Below are 22,025 nucleotides of genomic sequence, written 5' to 3'. Positions count from 1 at the left end.
CAAACCAGATACCTGCCAGACACAGTGGCTCATGCCTGTAATCCCAATATTTTGGGAGGGTGAGGTGGGAGGATCGCTTGAGCCCAGGAGTTACAGACCAGCCTGGGCAATATAGCGAGACCTCATCTCTACAAAAAATAAAAAATTAAAAAACATCAGCCAAGTATGGTGGCATGTACCTGTGGTCCCAATTACTTGGGGTGTGGGGTACTGAAGTAGGAGGATAACTTGAGGATGCAGTGAGCTATGATCACGCCACTGCACCTCAGGCAACAGAACTCATTGCACCTGGGCAACAGAGTAAAAACCTGTCTCAAAACCACGACGACAACTACAAAAAAAAAAAAAAAAAAAAAAAAACCCCAGATAACTGATAAAGGAATTACATCTCAAAACAGTCAAAGATGTCTTAAAACTTAATAAGAAAACAACCCAATTTTTAAAAATGAGCAAAAGATCTAAATAGACACTTTACCAAAGAAGATACAAATGGTATATAGCCATATGAAAAGATGGTGAACATCTTTTGTCATTAGGAAATTGCAAATTAAAACAATGAGATACTACAAACACCTATTAAAACGACTAAAATCTAAAAGAACAGTATAATCCAGTATTGGAAACCATCGAGAGCAACAGGAACTCTCATTCATTGTTGGTGGGAATGCAAAATGGTATAGCCATTTTGGAAGACAATTTTGCACTGACAAAGCTAAACATAAGCTTACCATATGACACAGCAATTATATTCTTCAGTATTTACCTAAATGAGTTCAAAACTTATGTGTATGCAAAATCTGCACACAGATGTTTGTAGCAGCTTTATTCATGACTGCCAAAAACTGGAAGTAACCAAGATGTCCTGCAACAGGGGAATGAATAAACAAACTGTGGTATGTCCATAAGTAGAGTATTATTCTGTGACAAAAAGAAATGGGCTATCAAGCTACAAAAAGACATGGAGGAGGGTCAGGTACGGTGGCTCATGCCTATAGTCCCCGTTTGATCAAGGCAGAAGGATCGCTTGAGCCCTGGAGTTTGAGACCAGCTTGGGCAACATGGCGAAACTCCTTCTCTACAAAAAATACAAAATAATAATAATAATAACTGGGCATGGTAGCATGTACCTGTAGTCTCAGCTACTCAGAGGCTGAGGTGGAAAGATAATGAGACCGGGAGGTCAAGGATGCAAAGAGCCCTTACCAAGCCACTGCACTCCAGTGTAGTTGACAGAGTAAGACCTTGTCTAACAAACAAACAAACAAACAAGAAAAGTCATGCGGGACCCTTAAATGCATATTGCTAAGTGAAGGAAGCCAGTCTGAAAAGGCTACATTCTGTATGATTCTAATTATGACACTCTGGTGAAAGCAAAACTAAAGACACCATTAAAATATCAGTGGTTAAGCCTCATTCTAGATGAGAATGGGTACTGTTGATCATGGTGTCCAAAAAAGTTAATGTGGCTAAACTGAGACAGAGGCTATGCTTCCATCACAGTACACACATTGCAGTGGTGACAATGAGACCTGTAACATTTGATATACTTATGAGAAAAAAAAAAAAAAAATCAGTGGTTGCCAGAGGTTGGGGCGGGAAGGGGTGTGGGGTGTGTGTGTATATGTGTGTGGGTGTGTAAGGAATGAATATGTGGAGCACAGGCCATTTTTAGTGTAGGGAAACTATTCTATATGATCCTATAATGATGGATTATGTCAAATTTATATATGACAATATAAATTAGTCAAAACCCATGAAACTATGCAACACAAATAGTGAACCCTAACGTGCATATGGACCTTAGTTAATAATATATAAATACTGGTTCATCAGCCGTAATAAATGTATCATACTAATGTAAGATATTAATAATAGAGGAAACTGAGGGGTATGGGAAAGGAGTATGCGGGAATTCTAGATTTATATAAAAACAGCTCTAAAACATAAAGTGTATTAAAGTTTTTAAAAGGAGCTTTAAAAACGTAAAGTGAGGTCTCTGGAAATAGAAACATGTTCTGTGACTGGTAGCTATTAAACATTAAATTTATAATTAGAAACTATCTCCTACCCAAAACATTTTTTTCAACCAAAAAAATGTGTTGAGCATTCCAGTGCTTCCCTCTATTACCAAAATCTAAATATAATGAATTTACAACAAATATCTGTAGGATTTTTGATTTCAGCAAAATTGTAGTAGGTAGCTAGCAGGAAAATATAGCAAATTATCAGAGATCAACTTATGTCTTACTACCTGAATAAACCCATTTCCTTTAACCTTTTTTTTTTTTTTTTTTTTTTTTTGAGAAGAGTCTCGCTCTGTCACCCAGGCTGAAGTGCAATAGCATGATCTCGGCTCACTGAAACCTCCGCCTCCCAGGTTCAAGCAATTCTCCTGCCTCTCAGCCTCCTGAGTAGCTGGGATTTCAGGCACCCGCCACCACGCCTGGCTAATTTTTGTATTTTTTTGGAGAGACAGGGTTTCACCATGTTGGCTAAGCTGGTCTCAAACTCCTGACCTCAAGTGATACACCTCCTCGGCCTCCCAAAGTGCTGGGATTACAGGTGTGAGCCACCGTACCCGGCTGCATCCTTCAACCCTTATAATTCTTGTATTATGTTTCCAAATTTTAAGGATGAGGAAAAACACAAAAATAAAAACATGTCTAAGGCTCTGGGAGAGCCTAAATTAGGGGTGAAATGTTTTAGAAATTATTGCTCAGTCATTCCATAATTCCTGCAAAGGCAATGAGAAATTAAGCCAAAGGTGACTAAGAGGAAAATTCAGTCCCTATTCATCTAGTAATTAATTATAAAATATTTATAAAACAAATAATGTATGTTACAGAAAGTGGCGCCCAAAAAGAAAATAGATTTAAAGATATAGAATGTGGCTTCCGAAATGAAGATAGGTTTCAAGAGGAATATGAACCAATAAACCAATGGTTCTTGAATTCTTATATGCAGATGCCCCTAAACCAATGGTTCTTGAATTCTTATACGCAGATGAATGTGGAATGCTTGAAAAATCCAGATTTTGAGCCCTTTTGAAACAGAATTTCCATAAGCAAGGCTCAAGCTCTATATTCTACTAAGCTTCCTTGTTGTTATTTATGCATACCAAAATGTAAGCACCACAGACCTAATTTATAAATGTGGGAAATATGATAACTTATAGGATAATTACACTTTATTTGGTAAAATGATAAAATGAAATATCTGATTTATTTTCACAAATAACAGAGAGTAATAAAAATACATATACATTTACAGGTGAGAACCATAAGAAAAATACTGGTATAGTAATTTCTTGCTGAAGAAAAACTGTCATTGACTTTAATATAATTTTGTAAAATCTTGGCTAATGTTGCTATAACTAGGTATAGTAACTAAAAGGACTTCCAACATACTAACAAACCATAAGCCTACTGCAAAAAGCGCACTTACTCTTTAAAGTTCCATATGAACTACAAACATCATTAATAAGAAATAAAATTAATTATTATTTTGGTAACGTAACAATTTTTTATTTTTTATTTTTATTTTTTTTTGAGACAGAGTCTGGCTCTGTTGCCCAGGCTGGAGTGCAGTGGCCGGATCTCAGCTCACTGCAAGCTCTGCCTCCCGGGTTTACACCATTCTCCTGCCTCAGCCTCCCGAGTAGCTGGGACTACAGGCGCCCGCCACCTCGCCCGGCTAGTTTTTTGTATTTTTTAGTAGAGACGGGGTTTCACCGTGTTAGCCAGGATGGTCTCGATCTCCTGACCTCGTGATCCAACCGTCTCGGCCTCCCAAAGTGCTGGGATTACAGGCTTGAGACACCGCGCCTGGCCAACGTAACAATTATTTTAAAACAGATAATTAGCTTCTTTTTTCTTTTTTATTTACTTAATTTATTACACTTTAAATTCTGGGATACGTGTGCAGAATGTGCAGGTTTGTTACATAGGTATACATGTGCCATGGCGGTTTGCTACACCCATCAACCCATCATCTACATTAGATATTTCTCCTAATGTTATCCCTCCCCTAGCACCCCACCCACCTAAAGGCCCAGTGTGTGATGTTCCCCTCCTCGTCTCCGTGTGTTCTCACTGTTCAACTCCCACCTATGAGTGAAAACTAGCTTATTTTTTCTACTAGATACCTGCAAAGAATAATGAAGAACTTGACAAGCAAAACTGACAAGGCTTGCTGTTGTTCCTCTAACCCATCTGCCATTTTCTGAACACACTGTAGCAGCTGGATCCTCAGAACCTGCAGAATATTATCAGGAAGCAGAGATATTCCTGGAGGCATATCATCTACCCTAAAACAGAAAGGGAAAAAAATAAGAAGCCTGTTGAAATATAAGAAGAAAATCTCTGGCATTTAAGTGAACTTCATTTTCAGCCCAAATCCTAAAGAAGCTCTTTTATTCATTCCAGATACTCTGTGCTTTCTTGTCTGCAACACACCACCAGATGATTAGTAACTAGAAGATTATTAGAGCAGAGTGGTTTTTCTTATTTCAGAAGAGGCTTACTAAAGAGGGCAACAGAGAGACTATTTGATATCTTCAATTGTACTATTTTTAATGAAAATATTTAGAATAAATTAATTTATGTTCCACTTAGAAATACTATGTATACTAAATACTGTGTATAGCAGTGTGCATATCATTTCTAAAAGAAACAATAACTGTAAAATAAAAATGAAGTATCTACATAACTAATTTAATATCTGTCAACTGTTGGCCAGGTGCGGTGGCTCACACCTATAATCCCAGCACTTTGGGAGGCTGAGGCAGGCGGATCATGAGGTTAGGAGCTCAAGACTAGCCTGGCCAACATGGTGAAACCCTATCTCTATTAAAAATACAAAAAATTAGCCGGGTGTGGTGGTGCACCTGTCCCCAGCTACTCAGGAGGCTGAGACAGAAGAATCGCTTGAACCCAGGAGGCGGAGCTTGCAGTGAGCCGAGATCGCGCCACTGCACTCCAGCCTGGGCAACAGCGTGAGACTCCGTCTCAAAAAAAAAAAAAAGAAAGAAAAAAAAAGAAAAAAAAAATTTGTCAACTGCTTTACTAAACATCATTGTTTAGTATAGACTCCCCAAGCCATATGATCAGAAGAGGGAGAAAGATAACCAGCAAAAGGAAAGAAGAGAGATAAAAGGGTATTTAAAAAAAAAAAAAAAAAGGAAATGTAGAGCTCTGAGCATGGGTATCAACAGAAGACTTTAAAAAATAATAGATCAATATTTTGTGACAAATGGTTTCCATGTAAGACAATATGGTTCTTTAAGGGCAAATGCCAACATCAGACATGAGTGGTTCCTCTGGTGTTTCTTTCATAATAAAAACCCATACCTGGATTCAAAGTCTAAAGACATGGGTACTAAATCTCACCTCTGTAACATACAGCTAATCATTTAACCTTTGAAGTTCCTCATGGACACTGAAGTACCCAACCTCATGAAATAATGTATCTGTGTTCCAAGAGGAGCTGGTTTTAAGTGGGCTATGCAGATAAGCACAAGAGATATATGGAAGGTCACTCCTGTGGTCACACAACCAAAACCAGAGAATACCTCCTCCCTCCCCATCAAAAATCAGTGGCACTAAATAAAACCCTATCATCTCGGGGATGGCAGAAAATCCAAAGCATAACAAAACATGGATATCTTTTTTTTTTTTGAGATGGAGTCTCACTGTGTTGCCAGGCTGGACTCAGTTCACTGCAACCTCCACCTCCTAGGTTCAAGGGATTCCCGTGCCTCAGGCTCCCGAGTAGCTGGGATTACAGGCACATGCCACCACACCCACCTAATTTTTATATTTTTCACAGAGACAGGGTTTCACCATGTTGGCCAGGATGGTCTCAATCTCTTGACCTCGTGATCCACCCACCTTGGCCTTCCAAAGTGCTAAGATTACAGGCCTGAGCCACCGTGCCCGGCCCAAAGAAAGCATGGATATCTTACCAGCCTGAAAGATGTAGGCTTAGAGTCAAGGCATGTTGAGTCACAGATAATGAAAAAAATGCAGTATTTCTTATAAACTTGTTTCTGGCCTGAGGTCTGTACCTGGTTGAAATCTATGCCAAATCACCGAAGAAACAGAAAATTGGCTCAGCAACATAGCAAGACTTCATCTCCACTGGGGGGAAAAGAAAAAATTAACCAGGTATAGTGGTACATAACTGTGGTCCCAGCTACTTGGAGGCTGAGGTAGGAGGATCGCTTGAACCCAGGAGTTCGAGGTTGCAGTGAGCTATGATCATGCCACTGTACTTCAGCCTGGTCGACACAGAAAGACCATCTCTCAAAAACTAATAATAATAATAAATAGAAAGAATAGAAAATTGTGACTGCAACTTCTCTCACCATTATAGAGTGTTCAAAGAGATTTTTATACCATACTTAAAAATTGTTGCTAACCTGAATGGGTAGACAATTCCTGTGCTGCCACAGAAGACATTACAGTAGAGGGACCTGCAGAGAGAGGTTAATATTTCCAGGGAAATGAGAGACAGGAAATATCCTGGCAAGTCCAAAAGACTTGTGGAAGACCTGAAGAGATTGACCTAAGGAGAAGGATAGTAGAAACACAACTGAAGGGGCCAACATCTTAGAATTCATCTAAAAACTGCAAGTAATCACACAAGTAGGATGTTCTACCAATATTTAATATTCTGTTAATATTTTAATAAAACAGATACAAAATAAACAAAATTTCAAACATGAATGAGAAAATACCCATTCTCATGTGGGTTGCCAGTACATGACAGGTGGTTGCCAATACTTCTACAGGCAACTACATGTCTACTTGTGTTTTCTGTGTTTTTTTTTTTTTTGAGATGGAGTTTCACTCACATTGCCCAGGCTGGAGGTGCCATGGCGCAATCTCAGCTCACTGCAACCTCCGCCTCTTGCGTTCAAGCGATTCTGCTGCCTCAGCCTCCCGAGTAGCTGAGATTACAGGCATGTGCCACCACACCCACTAATTTTGTATTTTTAGTAGAGATGGGGTTTCTCCATGTTGGTCAGCCTTGCCACCACGCCCGCTAATTTTGTGTTTTTAGTAGAGATGGAGTTTCTCCATGTTGGTCAGGCTGGTCTCGAACTCCCGACCTCAGGTGGTCTGCCTGCCTCGGCCTCCCAAAGTGCTGGCATTACAGGTATGAGCCACCGTGTCCGACATACATGTCTACTTTTAAGGAATGGCAGAGCTTTCTATGTGAATCTGCTGTGGTCTGACTGCTGGTATTCCCCCAAATTTCATATGTTGTAAGCTAACCCCCAGTGCAATAATAGTATGAAGAGGTGGGGCATTTAGGAAGTGATAAGTCATGAAGGCTCTGCCCTCATGGATGAGATTAGTATCTTTATAAAGACAGTGAAGGGAGCTGCCCTGCTCCTTCCTCTGTGTGAGGACACAGTATTCATCCCTCTGCTATGTAAGGACACAGCAAAAAACAGAGGACAGGCCCTTACCAGACATCAAATATGCTGGTGTCTTAATCTTAGACTTCCCAGCTTCCAGAACTGTGAACAGTAAATATCTACTGTTGTTGTTGGCCAGGCACAGTGGCTTACGCCTGTAATCCCAGCACTTTGGGAGGCCGAGGCGGGTGGATCACCTGATGTCAGGAGATGGAGACCATCCTGGCTAACACGGTGAAACCCCGTCTCTACTAAAAATACAAAAAAAAATTAGCCGAGCGTGGTGGCGGGTGCCTGTAGTCCCAGCTACTCGGGAGGCTGAGGCAGGAGAATGGTGTGAACCCAGGAGGCGGAGGTTACAGTGAGCCGAGATGGGGCCACTGCACTCCAGCCTGGGCAACAGAGTGACACTCCGTCTCAAATAAATAAATAAATATCTACTGTTGTTCTTTAAAAAAAAAAAAAAAAAAAAAGTTTCCAGTTCTGTAAGCCACAATTTTTTTTAAGAGACAGGGTCTTGCTACATTGTCCAGGCTGGTCCTGGACTCAAACTATCCTCCCACCTTGGCCTTCCAAAGGGCTGGGATTATAGGCTTGAGCCATTGTGCCCAACCTATAAAATTTGAGTATCACCTGCCCTATTTTACAGGGGTCTGAAACCAGAAGGTCAATATGCATTTTCAGCTATGAAATATAGAAAGGTCTATACAAATATAATATATTTTAAACATGCTATCACTAAAACCTCAGAATCTTTTCATAAGCCACTGTATACTAATTTCCTATTCCTTTAAGAAAAATGCCTGAATCTGAACAGAGCTCCCTAAAGCATGACTATGATTAAATGACAATTATACTTTACAGCCATCTCTTCTTCAGCTTATGCTTAATATGAAGTATTGCTAGTATTTTCACATTGAGTAAAAGGCTGTTTAATTAACTATAAGCAGAAAAATCTGAAGCACATAACCAGTAGTCACATGTAGAATATAGTTAGCCTCTTTCTGAACCATCCTACAACATAAATTAAGAAAGTGTTTTATAAAATGAACACCAGGCCAGGCGCGGTAGCTCAAGCCTGTAATCCCAGCACTTTGGGAGGCCAAGACGGGTGGATCACGAGGTCAGGAGATCGAGACCATCCTGGCTAACATGGTGAAATCCCGTCTCTACTAAAATAAATACAAAAAACTAGCCGGGCGAGGTGGCGGGCGCCTGTAGTCCCAGTTACTCGGGAGGCTGAGGCAGGAGAATGGCGTAAACCCAGGAGGCAGAGCTTGCAGTGAGCTGAGATCCGGCCACTGCACTCCAGCCTGGGCAACAGAGCGAGACTCTGTCTCAAAAAAATAAATAAATAAAATAAAATGAACACCTGAGTGTAATTAAATTACACAAAAAATAAGCCACAAAGCATATCATAAGGAATGCCAAATTCTATAACCCAGCTACAAATATTTCATTTTAGTTGGGGCATCATTTCACTTGTAGCTTTGGATTCTTTCATTCTCTTATTTATAGGTGGTACCAGAAAATCTCTCATTAACATATATATACAAATTTTTTTTCGTGCTAAAGGGCCAAAAAGAGGTAATCTAAAAATAATAAACAAAGATTCAGATATAACCAATTTTCAAAATTAAGCAAAGCTATTCCTCCTCACTTTTCCAAAAACATATGTCAACAAGAAAGAAAATATTCAATTTTCCAATATTTTATCCTACTTATTTAAAAGTTCCCATTCTCTATATGCACATTGTTTCTAATAAATAAACAGTCAAAAAATAAGCTTCTAAAAATGACTAAAGAGGACCAAAATTAGCTCCTAAGAAAGATTTTTTTTTTTTTTTTTTTTTTTTTTTTGAGACAGAGTCTGGCTCTGTCACCCAGGCTGGAGTGCAGTGGCGCAATCTCGGCTCACTGCAAGCTCCGCCTCCCGGGTTTACACCATTCTCCTGCCTCAGCCTCCCGAGTAGCTGGGACTACAGGCGCCCGCCACCTCGCCCGGCTAGTTTTTTGTATTTTTTAGTAGAGATGGGGTTTCACCGTGTTAGCCAGGATGGTCTCGATCTCCTGACCTCGTGATCCGCCCGTCTCGGCCTCCCAAAGTGCTGGGATTACAGGCTTGAGCCACCGCGCCCGGCCTAGAAAGATTTTTTTTAATTATAAAATTGGGGCTTGGTTGAACATGCCTTATAGATAAAGTTGAAATTTTTGGCCATGTTCCTAACGTTATGAGCATTTAAGGACTTGGAAGCATTTGCCCACCTCTAGGACTTTACTGTTCAAAATTCTATGCTTCTTTTGTTGCAGTTTCCCAAATTCCACAAATCTGTTCCACTCCTCTGTTTGGGTATTGAACGTTTACTGTAAATCAATGGTTGTCTGTGTCTACTACAGGAAGCAGTCTAGGTTGAAGTTCAAAGGCTTTATATTCTAGTAAAAGCCACCTCTGCTTTACATTATGAATTCTGTAAGGTCAGTTTACTTTACATGAGGATTAGCCATGTGTCTCTTATCTTCAAGGTGATATGACTAATTTCATAAAATATCTTGTATATAGCATGTACTTAAAAATTTGAATGTTTTATATTAGAAAAATTAAATTCATGGTTCAGTTTTTTGACAAAAACATGAACCACAATATTAAGTAAACAAATTATATCACAAATACAGCAATGCTCTTGGCATTCTTCATGTTACTTTAAACACAGTGGCAATACAAGTCTACATAATGCTTTTGGAAACAATGTCCCAAGAAAGGAGACACACATAATGTATGGATAACAACTGCACCTTAGAAACTTTAGAAGCCTTCATTCCAATATTCCAAACATTTAAAGGCTCAAATCCTAACTCTATAAAATTCTTAGTTCCATGATTTAAAGCAAGCTGTAAATTATTAAAACAGAAGTACTTCTAAGCACAAATCACGTTATTTTATTGGTAAAAATTAGCAATAAATAATTTTATTTTGAGAAAAGGTCAAGATTAATACTCCCCAACCTTTAAAAACCTAACATGAATAATATTCTAATGAGGAAGACATCTGAAACTGGATTTATAAATAATGAAATCCTAGTCTTTTTTTAGTACACTCACATCCTTACTTGAGTTGAGTATCTCGGTCCAAAGCTCTAGCGACGACTCTGGATTATCACAATTACCTCTTAACTAGGCTCCTTGCCTACAGTCTCAACCCTCTCCACCAGCCACTAAAGTGACTTTGAAACACAAACTCGATCAAGACACTCTACACAGAACATTTTTCAGCAGCACTCTTATTTTCCATAACAACAACAAAAAAGTCAAAGTCCATTTGTATTGCATGCATAGTACCTCATGATCTGGCCCCTATTTGATTCTCTAGACTCAATTCTCCTTTACTACCTCTGATTGCCTACCTCTATCCCCAAAATGCAAACACTTTTCCTCCTTTAAGATTTAATTCTCCAGACACTATTTCTCATCATCAACCACCATCCATTCCTCCCTTCTCTCCTCAACACATTTTTTCTTTTTTGAGACAGGGTCTCACTCTGTCACCCAGGCTGGAGTGCAGTGGCACAATTACAGCACACTGCAGCCTCAACTGTCTGGGCCAAATCAATTCTCCCACCTCTGCCTCCCAAGTAACTGGGACTACAGGTGCACACCACCATTTTTAATTTTTTGTAGAAATGGGGTTTCACCATGTTGCCCAGACTGGTCTCAAACTCTTAGGCTCAAGTAATCTGCCCGCCTCAGCCTCCCAAAGTGCTGGGACTACAGATGTGGCCACTGCACCTGGCCAACACTTATCTTAAACTGGCACTCCTTTTGAGGCTAGATGCCTCTCCCCATTTTTCTTGCATTTTACCCCAGCCAATCTCCCTTACTGAACAACTATTAGACCTTCAAGATAGCTTAAGATATAGAAAAAACTTTATCTGAAAAGTGGGCCTGGGAAATGGTATGAAAGTGGGAATGGTGGTGGGTAGAAAAATGAAAGATTTGTACTTTCAGTAGTATTTTTCCACAAATTTGAATTTTTCCATTTTATGATTTTTAAATCTAGTTTCTAAAAATCTAAACACTTCATCTTCTCTAAGATGTATTCTAAGGTCCTACAGTAAGGCCAGGAATGAAAATAAGTTTCAACTCACATGCCTATTGTATAATAAAGAATGTATATCTGGTCTTTGTACCAGTTTTCTGGCACATAGCTTCAAAAACCCTTGAGATTTTCTGAGTGATATTCAGAATGTCTTCTGTTATTTATAATAAGCCTTATGGATTACATCTGAGTCTATGCAAATGAAGTGACTCAAGGTAAGCCCTTAGTTTCAACAGAAAGTTGCTCCTATCAGAAAGATCAAGCATTGGCCAGGTGTAGTGGCTCACACCTATAATCCCAGCACTTTGGGAGGCCAAGGCAGGTGGATCATGAGGTCAAGAGATCGAGATCATACTGGCCAACATGGTGAAACCATGTCTCTACTAAAAACACAAAAATTAGCCAGGCGTGGTGGTACATGCCTGTAGTCCCAGCTACTCAGGAGGCTGAGGCAGGAGAATTGCTTGAACCTAGGAGGTGGACATTATAGTGAGCCAAGATCGTGCCATTGCACAGCCTGGTGACACAGCAACACTCCATCTCAAAAAAAAAAAGAAAGACTAAGCATTAATTAGAGGGCTGGAATTTTCAGCCTCACCACTGCTTATACTCCTAGGAAGAGGGAGATTGAGCTCAATCACATAATCAATTATGTAATGAGACTCCAATAAAACTCTGGACACCCAAAACTTGAACAGTTTCCTGATTAGTGAATACGCTGATGTTCAGGAAGGGCAACACACCTTGACTCCATGGGGAGAGGGTGTGGAAGCTCTGCCTCCAGACCCTTCCACACCTTGTCCTATGTGTATTCATTACGATAAAGCCGTAATCATAAGTATAGTGCTTTCAGTGCTCTGAAAATTTGTTGTTATGGAAAACAACAAATTCAGGGTGTGAGAACCCTGAATTTATAGCCAGTTGGTCTGAAGTGTGGGTGATCCCCAAGACTTATAGTGGCTGATGTCTGAAGTGAAGGCAGTCTTACGGAGGACTGTGCCCTTAACTTGTGGGATCTGGTAGTTAGTGTCAGAAATGAAGTGTGTTGCAGGACACCAGTTGGTAGTGTCCTAGAAAAGCAGAGTTTTCTAGAAGCCAGGTCTAGCATCATCAAGAAAGACTACTGTCATCAATTAGCTATGTCTCTATGAGAATAGGGTTATTCATGAGTATCAAGAGGGTAACATTATTGCCATCCTTCTAGTATGTCATCAATGAAATCTTTGTGCCAAAAATGAAAAACTCATCCAAGGGTAACAAAATAGTGTTTCTACATACCTGGTAGGCAGCTTTTCAAAGTCAACGTCTAAAAATTGTTCATAGCTAGAAACAAAAGTGTCCAACCATAGCTTCAGGTAATCTGGATCTTTCTGAAATAACAAAATCATCATAATATTAAGTATGCCTATTGGGGAAAAAAATGCTTCCACACCTATTAAGCAGATACCTAAAGAATCAATACTATGAAATCTCTAAGTGATATTCAGGAGTACATATGTGCTGTTTTAAAATGTATATTAAGTATATGGAACTCTCAAATGGCTTCTCATGTCACTCAAAGAGCTAAAATCTTAACAATGTCCTATAAAAGTTTAAACAATTTGCCCTCCCATATCCCTGTAACCTTGTCCATTGTTATCCTGTACTAACTGGCCTTCTGGCTGTTTCCTGGGACATGCCAGACATGCTCCCACCCTAAGGACTTTGCACTGGCTGTTTTCTCTACCCAGAACACTCTTCTCCCAGGTATCTAAATGGCTACTCCCTCATCTTCAAGTCTTTTTTTTTTTTTTTGGACAACTGAACATTTATTTGTGTGCCTTTCTTCTTATGTGTATTTCAAGTCTTTTCAAAACAAGGCCCCCAGACTCTCCAGATTAAATTATGTCCCTGGGCTTGGTCCATTGCTGCAGGAGTCTTAGGGAGCCTTGTACAAATGCTTGAGTTACTCATTTACCAACATTAAACCCTAGGATAGAAAATGTAACAAAGCAGGACTCCTTCTTTCATGGCATGTGCTGATTTCTGACGAGGCGGCAGCCAATATAGAAAACACTGGAATTTTTCCTTAGAACTGGACTGTGATGAGAGGTGCTTGCCATGAACATAAGCTACGGTATTTTCTTTGACTCTTCGTTTCTAATTTTTGAAGATAAGGCAAGGAATAATCTTCTCTAAAGATACCTGATAATAATTCCCCCAAAAGCAAAAACACATGCTTCCACTGCACCGTGCTTTCAAATATTCTGGGTCTTGTTCAGCTGGCAGATGAGCTGACTGATGCATTCACCCTGATAGCCATGTGAGCCCATCTCCTTGAGGAAGCCCACTATATTTTTGGTATATAGTGGATGTATATAGCCAAGATCACACTACCGCACTTCAGCCTGAGCATGACGGGTCACCAAAAGGTGGAAAGGGCACAAGAACCATGAGATCTCCTAGAAATACTTCACTGGGAAGGCAATTTCATGAATGAGGTCTTCCAAGCAAATGACACCAAACTTCTCCAGGTGCTCCTCAATAACTGCGTTGTCTGTCAGAGGGATGGTCTTATTCTTTACCTTGGCTTGTCCATGTTTCAAAGTGAGTTCCCACAAAGATTTCAGATTTAGAAATCCCCAGGTCACATAAGTTTCCAATATAAGCAGCATTTTTAGGTTCTGGGGGTTGACTTAATTTACAAAAACACCACTAAAAATTTTCTTCAGGCAAAGTCTTACAATAGTTCTCTCCACCAGTAAACTCATGCCATTAATCCTTTTGATGTGCACAACAAAGGCCATGGAATGTTTATCTGGCAATTCCAAGGCATGAGGTCTCACTTCTAGTCATCTGAGATGCACCTTGTCACATTTCTGCCTTCAGGAATCATGTAGGAATGATTCCAGTCACTTAAATGTGAGCCTTTTTCCCTTCCTCTGCTCCTTCTTTGCCAAAAGGGCCTGCTTTGCCTGAGTGGCTTTGAGGGCTTGAAAAACCATCCTCTTTTTCAGGAGATTTTCTGGACCCAAAGGGATTTTTCTTTGCTCTTGCTCTGCCATCTTCCTAGTGTTGCAGCTCCTGATCATGCACAACCCCACCCCAAGTCACTTTTTAAAGGACATATTCTCATTGAGGCCTATTTTTACTTCTTCTTAAAACCAGAAACCTCACCACTCCCTTACTTTACCTTATCATGTTCCCTCCACCATGGTCCTTTATCAACTTTCATCATGCTCTATAATTTACTTATCAGTTTATTTTTTGTCACTTCCCCAGAATATGCGATTCACAAGTGCAGAGATTTTCATTTTTTTGTTTACTGAACACCAGTACCTTAAATAGTGGCAGGTACTGAGACTGTGCTCAATAAATATTTGTTCCATGAATTAAGAGTAAGTGTAACATGCATAAATGAAATCAAATTGGAAATGGATCATTAACATAAACATAAAAACTGAAACCAAAATTTTCTAGAAGAAAATACACCAGGCACAGTGGCTCACGCCAGTAATCCCAGAACTTTGGGAACCCGAGGCAGGTGGATCACCTGAGGTCAGTGGTTTGAGACCAGCCTGGCCAACATGGTGAAACCCCATCTCTACTAAAAATACAAAAATTAGCCAGGTGTAGTGGTGCAAGTTTGTAGTCCCAGCTACTCGGGGTGCTGAGGCATGAGAATTGCTTGAACCCAGGAGGCGGAGGTTGCAGTGAACCGAGATCGCGCTACTGCACTCCAGCCTGAGCAACAAAGCGAGACTGTCTCAAAAGAAAAGAAAAGAAAAGAAAAGAAAAGAAAAGAAAAGAAAAGAAAAGACTGAATAACTTTGCTACCTGGGAATAAACAGAGGTTTCTTAGCTAGGGCAAAAAAACCATAAACTGAAAAAGAAAAAAAAGATAACTGGTATTAATCAAAACTTAAAACTTCTACTCATCAAAAGACACTATTAAGAAAATTGGCCGGGCGCGGTGGCTCACGCCTGTAATCCCAGCACTTTGGGAGGCTGAGACGGGCGGATCACGAGGTCAGGAGATCGAGACCATCCCGGCTAACACGGTGAAACCCCGTCTCTACTAAAAAGTACAAAAAACTAGCTGGGCGAGGTGGTGAGCGCCTGTAGTCCCAGCTCCTTGGGAGGCTGAGGCGGGAGAATGGCGTAAACCTGGAGGCGGAGCTTGCAGTGAGCCGAGATCTGGCCACTGCACTCCAGCCTGGGCGACAGAGCGAGACTCCGTCTCAAAAAAAAAAAAAAAAAAAAAAAAAAAAAAAAAAAAAAAAAAAAAAGAAAATGGAGGCTGGGTGCAGTGGCTCACAACTATAACCCCCACACTTTGGGAAGCTGATGTGAGAGAATCGCTTGAGCCCAGGAATTCGAGACCAGCCTAAGCAACATAGTGAGATCCCATCTCTTAAAAAAATAGAAAAAAATTAGCTGGGTGTGGTTGCGCATGCCAGTAGTCCCAGTTACTCAGCAGGGTGAGGTTGGAGGAATTCCTGAGCACAGGAAGTCAAGACTGCAGTGCGCTGTGATCATGCCACTGAGTGACACGTGCCATTAGTAAACAAAAAGATTAAAATCTCTGCACTTGTGAAACTTATATTCTGGTGACAGAGTGAGACTCTAAAGAAAAAAGAAAATGGAAAGACAAACCATACTGGCTGAAAATATTCTCAGGGACTTGTATGAAAAACATAAAGATCTCCTACAAATCAATAACAAAAAGACAATTCGATTTAAAAATGGGCAAAAAGCTTGGACACTTCACAAAAGGGAATACACAAACGGCCAAATGGCATCCTAATCTGTGACCAATATCATTAGTTATCCAGATAAATGCAAATTAAAACCAAGTAAGATATTATTATATACCCACCAGAATGGCTAAAATTAGAAAAACTATATCACGTTAGTGAAGACGTGCAGTAACGGTAACTCTCATACATAACTGGTGGCAGTATGAAACAGGATCACCACTTAGAAAAGTTTAAGTTAAATATACACATATCAAACAGCCCAGCCATTCCTCTCCCAGATAAATGAATACAAATATCCACAAAAACACTTGTACAAAAATGTTTATGGAAACTTTGTTTATAACAGCCCAAAGCCAAAAACAAAACTTCTATCAAGTTAACAGATAAACAAATTGTTATATATTCATACAACGGAATATTATTCCAGGAATAAAAATGAACTATTGATACTCACAATGACAAAAAATTTTTTCAAAAATCTATTGAGCAAAAGATGTTAGGCATCAAAGCACGTATCACTTATTTATTTATTCATGTATTTATTATTTATTTATTTATGAGACAGGTTCTCATTCTGTTACCCCGGCTGGAGTGCAGTGGCATAATCACGGTTCACTACGGCCTCAAACTCCTGAGCCCAAGGAATCCTCCTGCCTCAGCACTCCAAGTAGCTGGGATTATAGCTATCATTTCTGGTTAATTTTTGTATTTTTTGTGGAGACTGGGTCTTGTTACAGTCTCAAACTCCTGGCCTCAAGTGATCCTCCCACCTTGGCTTCCCAAAGTGCTGAGATTATAGGTATGAGCCACCTCGACCAGCCTGATATCACTTATATGTAGTTCTAGAGCAGTCTATGGTGACAGAAATTAGACAACATGGCTGCCTCTGGGAGGACTGACTGCAAAGCGGCACAGAGGGAACTTTCTTGGGTGATAGAAATTTTACATTTCTTGACTAAAGTAGTGTTTATACAAATGTTTGCATGCATCAAAATTCATCACATTTGACACTTAAAATCTGTGCATTTTTATGCTTTGTGACATTTCAATAAAGCTGAGTTGAAAAAAAAACTATGATCCCGAGGGTGGTTCCAAGATGGCTGAATAGGAACAGCTCCAGGCTACAGCTCCCAGCGTGAGCGATGCAGAAGTCAGGTGATTTCTGCATTTCCAACTGAGGTACCGGGTTCATCTCACTGGGGCTTGTTGGACAGTGGGGGCAAGACAGTGGGTGCAGCCCACCGAGCGTGAGCTGAAGCAGGGTGAGGCATCGCCTCACTTGGGAAGCACAAGGGGTCAGGGAATTCCCTTTCCTAGCCAAGGGAAGCAGTGACACAGGGCACCTGGAAAATAGGATCACTCCCACCCTAATACTGCACTTTTCCAACGGTCTTAGCAAACGACACACCAGGTGATTATATCCCGCATCTGGCTCAGAGGGTTCCTTGCCCACGGAGCCCTGCTCATTGCTAGCACAGAAGTCAGAGATCTAACTGCAGCAGCAGCGAGCCTGGGGGAGGGGTGCCCGCCATTGCTGAGGCTTAAGTAAGTAAACAAAGCCTCTGGGAAGCTCGAACTGGGTGGAGCCCACTGCAGCTCAAGGAGGCCTGCCTGCCTCTGTAGATTCCACCTCTGGGGGTAGGGCATAGCTGAACAAAAGGCAGCAGAAACCTCTGCAGACTTAAATGTCCCTATCTGACAGCTTTGAAGAGAGTAGTGGTTCTCCCAGCACGGAGTTTGAGATCTGAGAACGGATGGACTGCCTCCTCAAGCTGGTCCCTGACCCCCAAGTAGCCTAATTGGGAGGCATCCCCCAGTAGGGGCAGACTGACACCTCACATGTCCAGGTACCCCTCTGAGAGGAAGCTTCCAGAGGAACGATCAGGCAGCAACATTTGCTGTTCAGCAATATTCACTGTTCTGCAGCCTCTGCTGCTGATACCCAGGTGAACAGGTTCTGGAGTGGACCTCCAGCAAACTCCAACAGACCTGCAGCTGAGGGTCCTGACTGTTAGAAGGAAAACTGACAAACAGGAAGGACAACCACACCAAAACCCCATCTGTACGTCACCATCATCAAAGACCAAAGGTAGATAAAACCACAAATATAGGGGGAAAAACAGAGCAGAAAAGCTGAAAATTCTAAAAATCAGAGCACCTCTCCACCTCCAAAGGAACGCAGCTCCTCTCCAGCAACGGAACAAAGCTGGATGGAGAATGACTTTGATGAGTTGAGAGAAGAAGGCTTCGGACGATCAAACTTCTCCAAGCTAAAGGAGGAAGTTCAAATCCAACTCAAAGAAGCTAAAAACCTTGAAAAAAGATCGGATGAATGGCTAACTAGAATAAACAGTGTAGAGAAGTCTTTCAGTGACCTGATGGAGCAGAAAACCACAGCATAAGAACTACGTGACAAATGTACAAGCTTCAGTAGCCGATTCAATCAACTGGAAGAAAGGGTATCAGTGATTGAAGATCAAACGAATGAAATGAAGCTAGAAGAGAAGTTTAGAGAAAAAAGAGTAAAACGAAATGAACAAACCCTCCAAGAAATATGGGACTATGTGAAAAGACCAAATCTACATCTGATTGGTGTACCTGAAAGTGATGGGGAGAATGTAACCAAGTTGGAAAACACTCTGCAGGATATTATCCAGGAGAACTTCCCCAACCCTAGCAAGGCAGGCCAACATTCAAATTCAGGAAATACAGGGAACGCCACAAAGATACTCCTCGAGAAGAGCAACTCCAAGACACATAATTGTCAGATTCACCAAAGTCAAAATGAAGGAAAAAATGTTACGGGCAGCCAGAGAGAAAGGTCGGGTTACCCACAAAGGGAAGCCCATCAGATTAACAGCAGATCTCTCAGCAGAAACTCCACAAGCCAGAAGAGAGTGGGGGCCAATATTCAACACTCTTAAAGAAAAGAATTTTCAACTCAGAATTTCATATCCAGCCAAACTGTTTCATCAATGAAGGAGAAATAAAATCCTTTACAGACAAGCAAATGCTGAGGGATTTTGTCACCACCAAGCCTGCTCTACAAGAGCTCCTGAAGGAAGCACTAAACATGGAAAGGAACAACCGGTACCAGCCACTGCAAAAACATGCCAAATTGTAAAGACCATCGATGCTAGGAAAAAACTGCATCAACTAATGAGCAAAATAACCAGCTAACATCATAATGACAGGAACAAGTTCACACATAACAATATTAATCTTAAATGTAAATGGGCTAAATGCTCCAATTAAAAGACACAGACTGGAAAATTGGATAAAGAGTCAAGACCCATCAGTGTGCTGTATTCAGGAGACCCATCTCACGTGCAGAGACACATATAGGCTCAAAATAAAGGGATGGAGGAAGATCTACCAAGCAAATGGAAAACAAAACAAAAAGCAGGGGTTGTAATCTAGTCTCTGATAAAACAGACTTTAAACCATCAAAGATCAAAAAAGACAAAGAAGGCCATTACATAATGGTAAAGGGATCAATTCAACAAGAAAAGCTAACTATCCTAAATATATATGCCCCCAATACAGGAGCACCCAGATTCATAAAGCAAGTCCTCAGAGACCTACAAAGAGACTTAAACTCCCACACAATAATAATGGGAGACTTCAACACCCCATTGTCAACATTAGACTGATCCATGAGACAGAAAGTTAACAAGGATATCCAGGAATTGAACTCAGCTCTTCACCAAGTGGCCCTAATAGACATCGACAGAACTCTCCACTCCAAATCAACAGAATCTACATTCTTCTCAGCACCACATTGCACTTATTCCAAAACTGACTACATAGTTGGAAGTAAAGCACTCCTCAGCAAATGTAAAAGAACACAAATTATAACAAACTGTCTCTCAGACCACAGTGCAATCAAACTAGAACTCAGGATTAAGAAACTCACTCAAAACCACTCAACAATGACATGGAAACTGAACAATCTGCTCCTGAATGACTACTGGGTACATAATGAAATGAAGGCAAAAATAAAGATGTTCTTTGAAACCAATGAGAACAAAGATACAACATACCAGAATCTCTAGGGCACATTTAAAGCAGTGTGTAGAGGGAAATTTATAGCATTAAATACCCACAAGAGAAAGGAGGAAAGATCTATAATTGACACCCTAACATCACAATTAAAAGAACTAGAGAAGCAAGAACAATACATTCAAAAGCTAGCAGAAGGCAAGAAATAACTAACATCAGAGCAGAACCGAAGGAGAGAGAGACAAAAAAACCCTTCAAAAAATCAATGAATCCAGGAGCTGGTTTTTTGAAAAGATCAACAAAACTGATAGACCGCTAGCAAGACTAATAAAGAAGAAGAGAGAAGAATCAAATAGACACAATAAAAAATGATAAAGGGGATGTCACCACCGACCCCACAGAAATACAAACTACCATCAGAGAATACTATAAACACCTATATGCAAATAAACTAGAAAATCTAGAAGAAATGGATAAATTCCTGGACACATACACCCTCCCAAGACTAAACCAGGAAGAAGTTGAATCCCAGAATAGACCAATAACAGGCTCTGAAATTGAGGCAATAATTAATAGCCTACCAACCAAAAAAAGTCCAGGACCAGATGGATTCACAGCCGAATTCCACCACAGGTACAAGGAGGAGCTGGTACCATTCCTTCTGAAACTATTCCAGTCAACAGAAAAAGAGGGAATCCTCCCTAACTCATTTTATGAGGCCAGCATCATCCTGATACCAAAGCCTGGCAGAGACACAACAACAAAGAGAATTTTAGACCAATATCCCTGATGAACACTGATGCAAAACTCTTCAATAAAATACTGGCAAACTGAATCCAGCAGCACATCAAAAACCTTATCCACCATGCTCAAGTGGGCTTCATTCCTGTGATGCAAGGCTGGTTCAACATACGCAAATCAATAAACGTAATCCAGCATATAAACAGAACCAAAGACAAAAACCATACGATTATTTCAATAGATGCAGAAAAGGCCTTTGACAAAATTCAACAGCCCTTCATGCTAAAAACTCTCAGTAAACTAGGTATTGATGGGATGTATCTCAAAATAATAAAAGCTATTTATGACAAACCCACAGACAATATCATACTGAATGGGCAAAAACTGGAAGCATTCCCTTTGAAAACTGGCACAAGACAGGGATGCCCTCTCTCACCACTCCTATTCAACACAGTGTTGGAAGTTCTGGCTAGGGCAATCAGGCAAGAGAAAGAAATAAAGGGTATACAATTAGGAAAAGAGGAAGTCAAATTGTCCCGGTTTGCAGATGACATGATTGTATTTTTAGAAAACCCCAGCGTCTCAGCCCAAAATCTCCTTAAGCTGATAAGCAGCTTCAGCAACGTCTCAAGATACAAAATCAATGTGCAAAAAATCACAAGCATTCTTATACACCAATAACAAACAGAAAGCCAAATCATGAGTGAATTCCCATTCACAAATGCTTCAAAGAGAATAAAATACCTAGGAATCCAACTTACAAGGGATGTGAAGGACCTCTTCAAGGAGAACTACAAACCACTGCTCAACGAAATAAAAGAGGACACAAACAAATGGAAGAACATTCCATGCTCATGGATAGGAAAAATCAATATCGTGAAAATGGCCATACCGCCCAAGGTAATTTATAGATTCAATGCCATCCCCATTAAGCTACCAATGACTTTCTTCACAGAATTGGATAAAACTATTTTAAAGTTCATATGGAACCAAAAAAGAGCCTGCACTGCCAAGACAATCCTAAGCA

General features: G+C 40.4%; 1 protein-coding gene, 1 non-coding gene and 1 pseudogene across 12 annotated transcripts in view; 1 reads left to right on the top strand and 2 right to left on the bottom strand.

Annotated features, from left to right (window-relative positions):
- The window catches only part of LOC105468283 (neurobeachin like 1), a 211,202-nt gene that overhangs the window by 165,881 nt on the left and 23,296 nt on the right, over positions 1–22,025 (bottom strand). For 6 of the 11 annotated variants that reach the window (XR_011609986.1, XM_071073225.1, XM_071073223.1 and 3 more), the window contains 3 exons: positions 12,795–12,886; positions 6,419–6,472; positions 4,145–4,306 (listed from right to left, as the gene is read on the bottom strand). Coding sequence is in view for 9 of the 11 variants with exons in the window: in XM_071073225.1 (XP_070929326.1) it covers positions 4,145–4,306; positions 6,419–6,472; positions 12,795–12,886 (308 nt within the window). In the remaining 2 variants the exon portion in view is untranslated. Of the gene's footprint in view, positions 1–763; positions 837–4,144; positions 4,307–5,962; positions 6,138–6,418; positions 6,473–12,794; positions 12,887–22,025 lie in introns of those variants that run through there. The other 5 variants (XM_071073226.1, XM_071073228.1, XM_071073229.1 and 2 more) reach the window with 4 other exon arrangements.
- On the top strand, positions 1,407–1,540 carry LOC112424378 (small nucleolar RNA SNORA1). Its single transcript, XR_003015123.1, has one exon. It is a non-coding gene; the product is annotated as a small nucleolar RNA SNORA1 (small nucleolar RNA).
- Positions 13,296–15,764, bottom strand: LOC105468067 (ribosomal protein uL30-like; annotated as a pseudogene).

The sequence above is a fragment of the Macaca nemestrina genome, chromosome 11 (genome assembly GCF_043159975.1).
Source record: "Macaca nemestrina isolate mMacNem1 chromosome 11, mMacNem.hap1, whole genome shotgun sequence".
Classification (NCBI taxonomy): domain Eukaryota; kingdom Metazoa; phylum Chordata; class Mammalia; order Primates; family Cercopithecidae; genus Macaca; species Macaca nemestrina.
The sequence above is the reverse complement of the archived record's forward strand: the minus strand, read 5'-3'. Positions and strand labels throughout refer to the sequence as shown.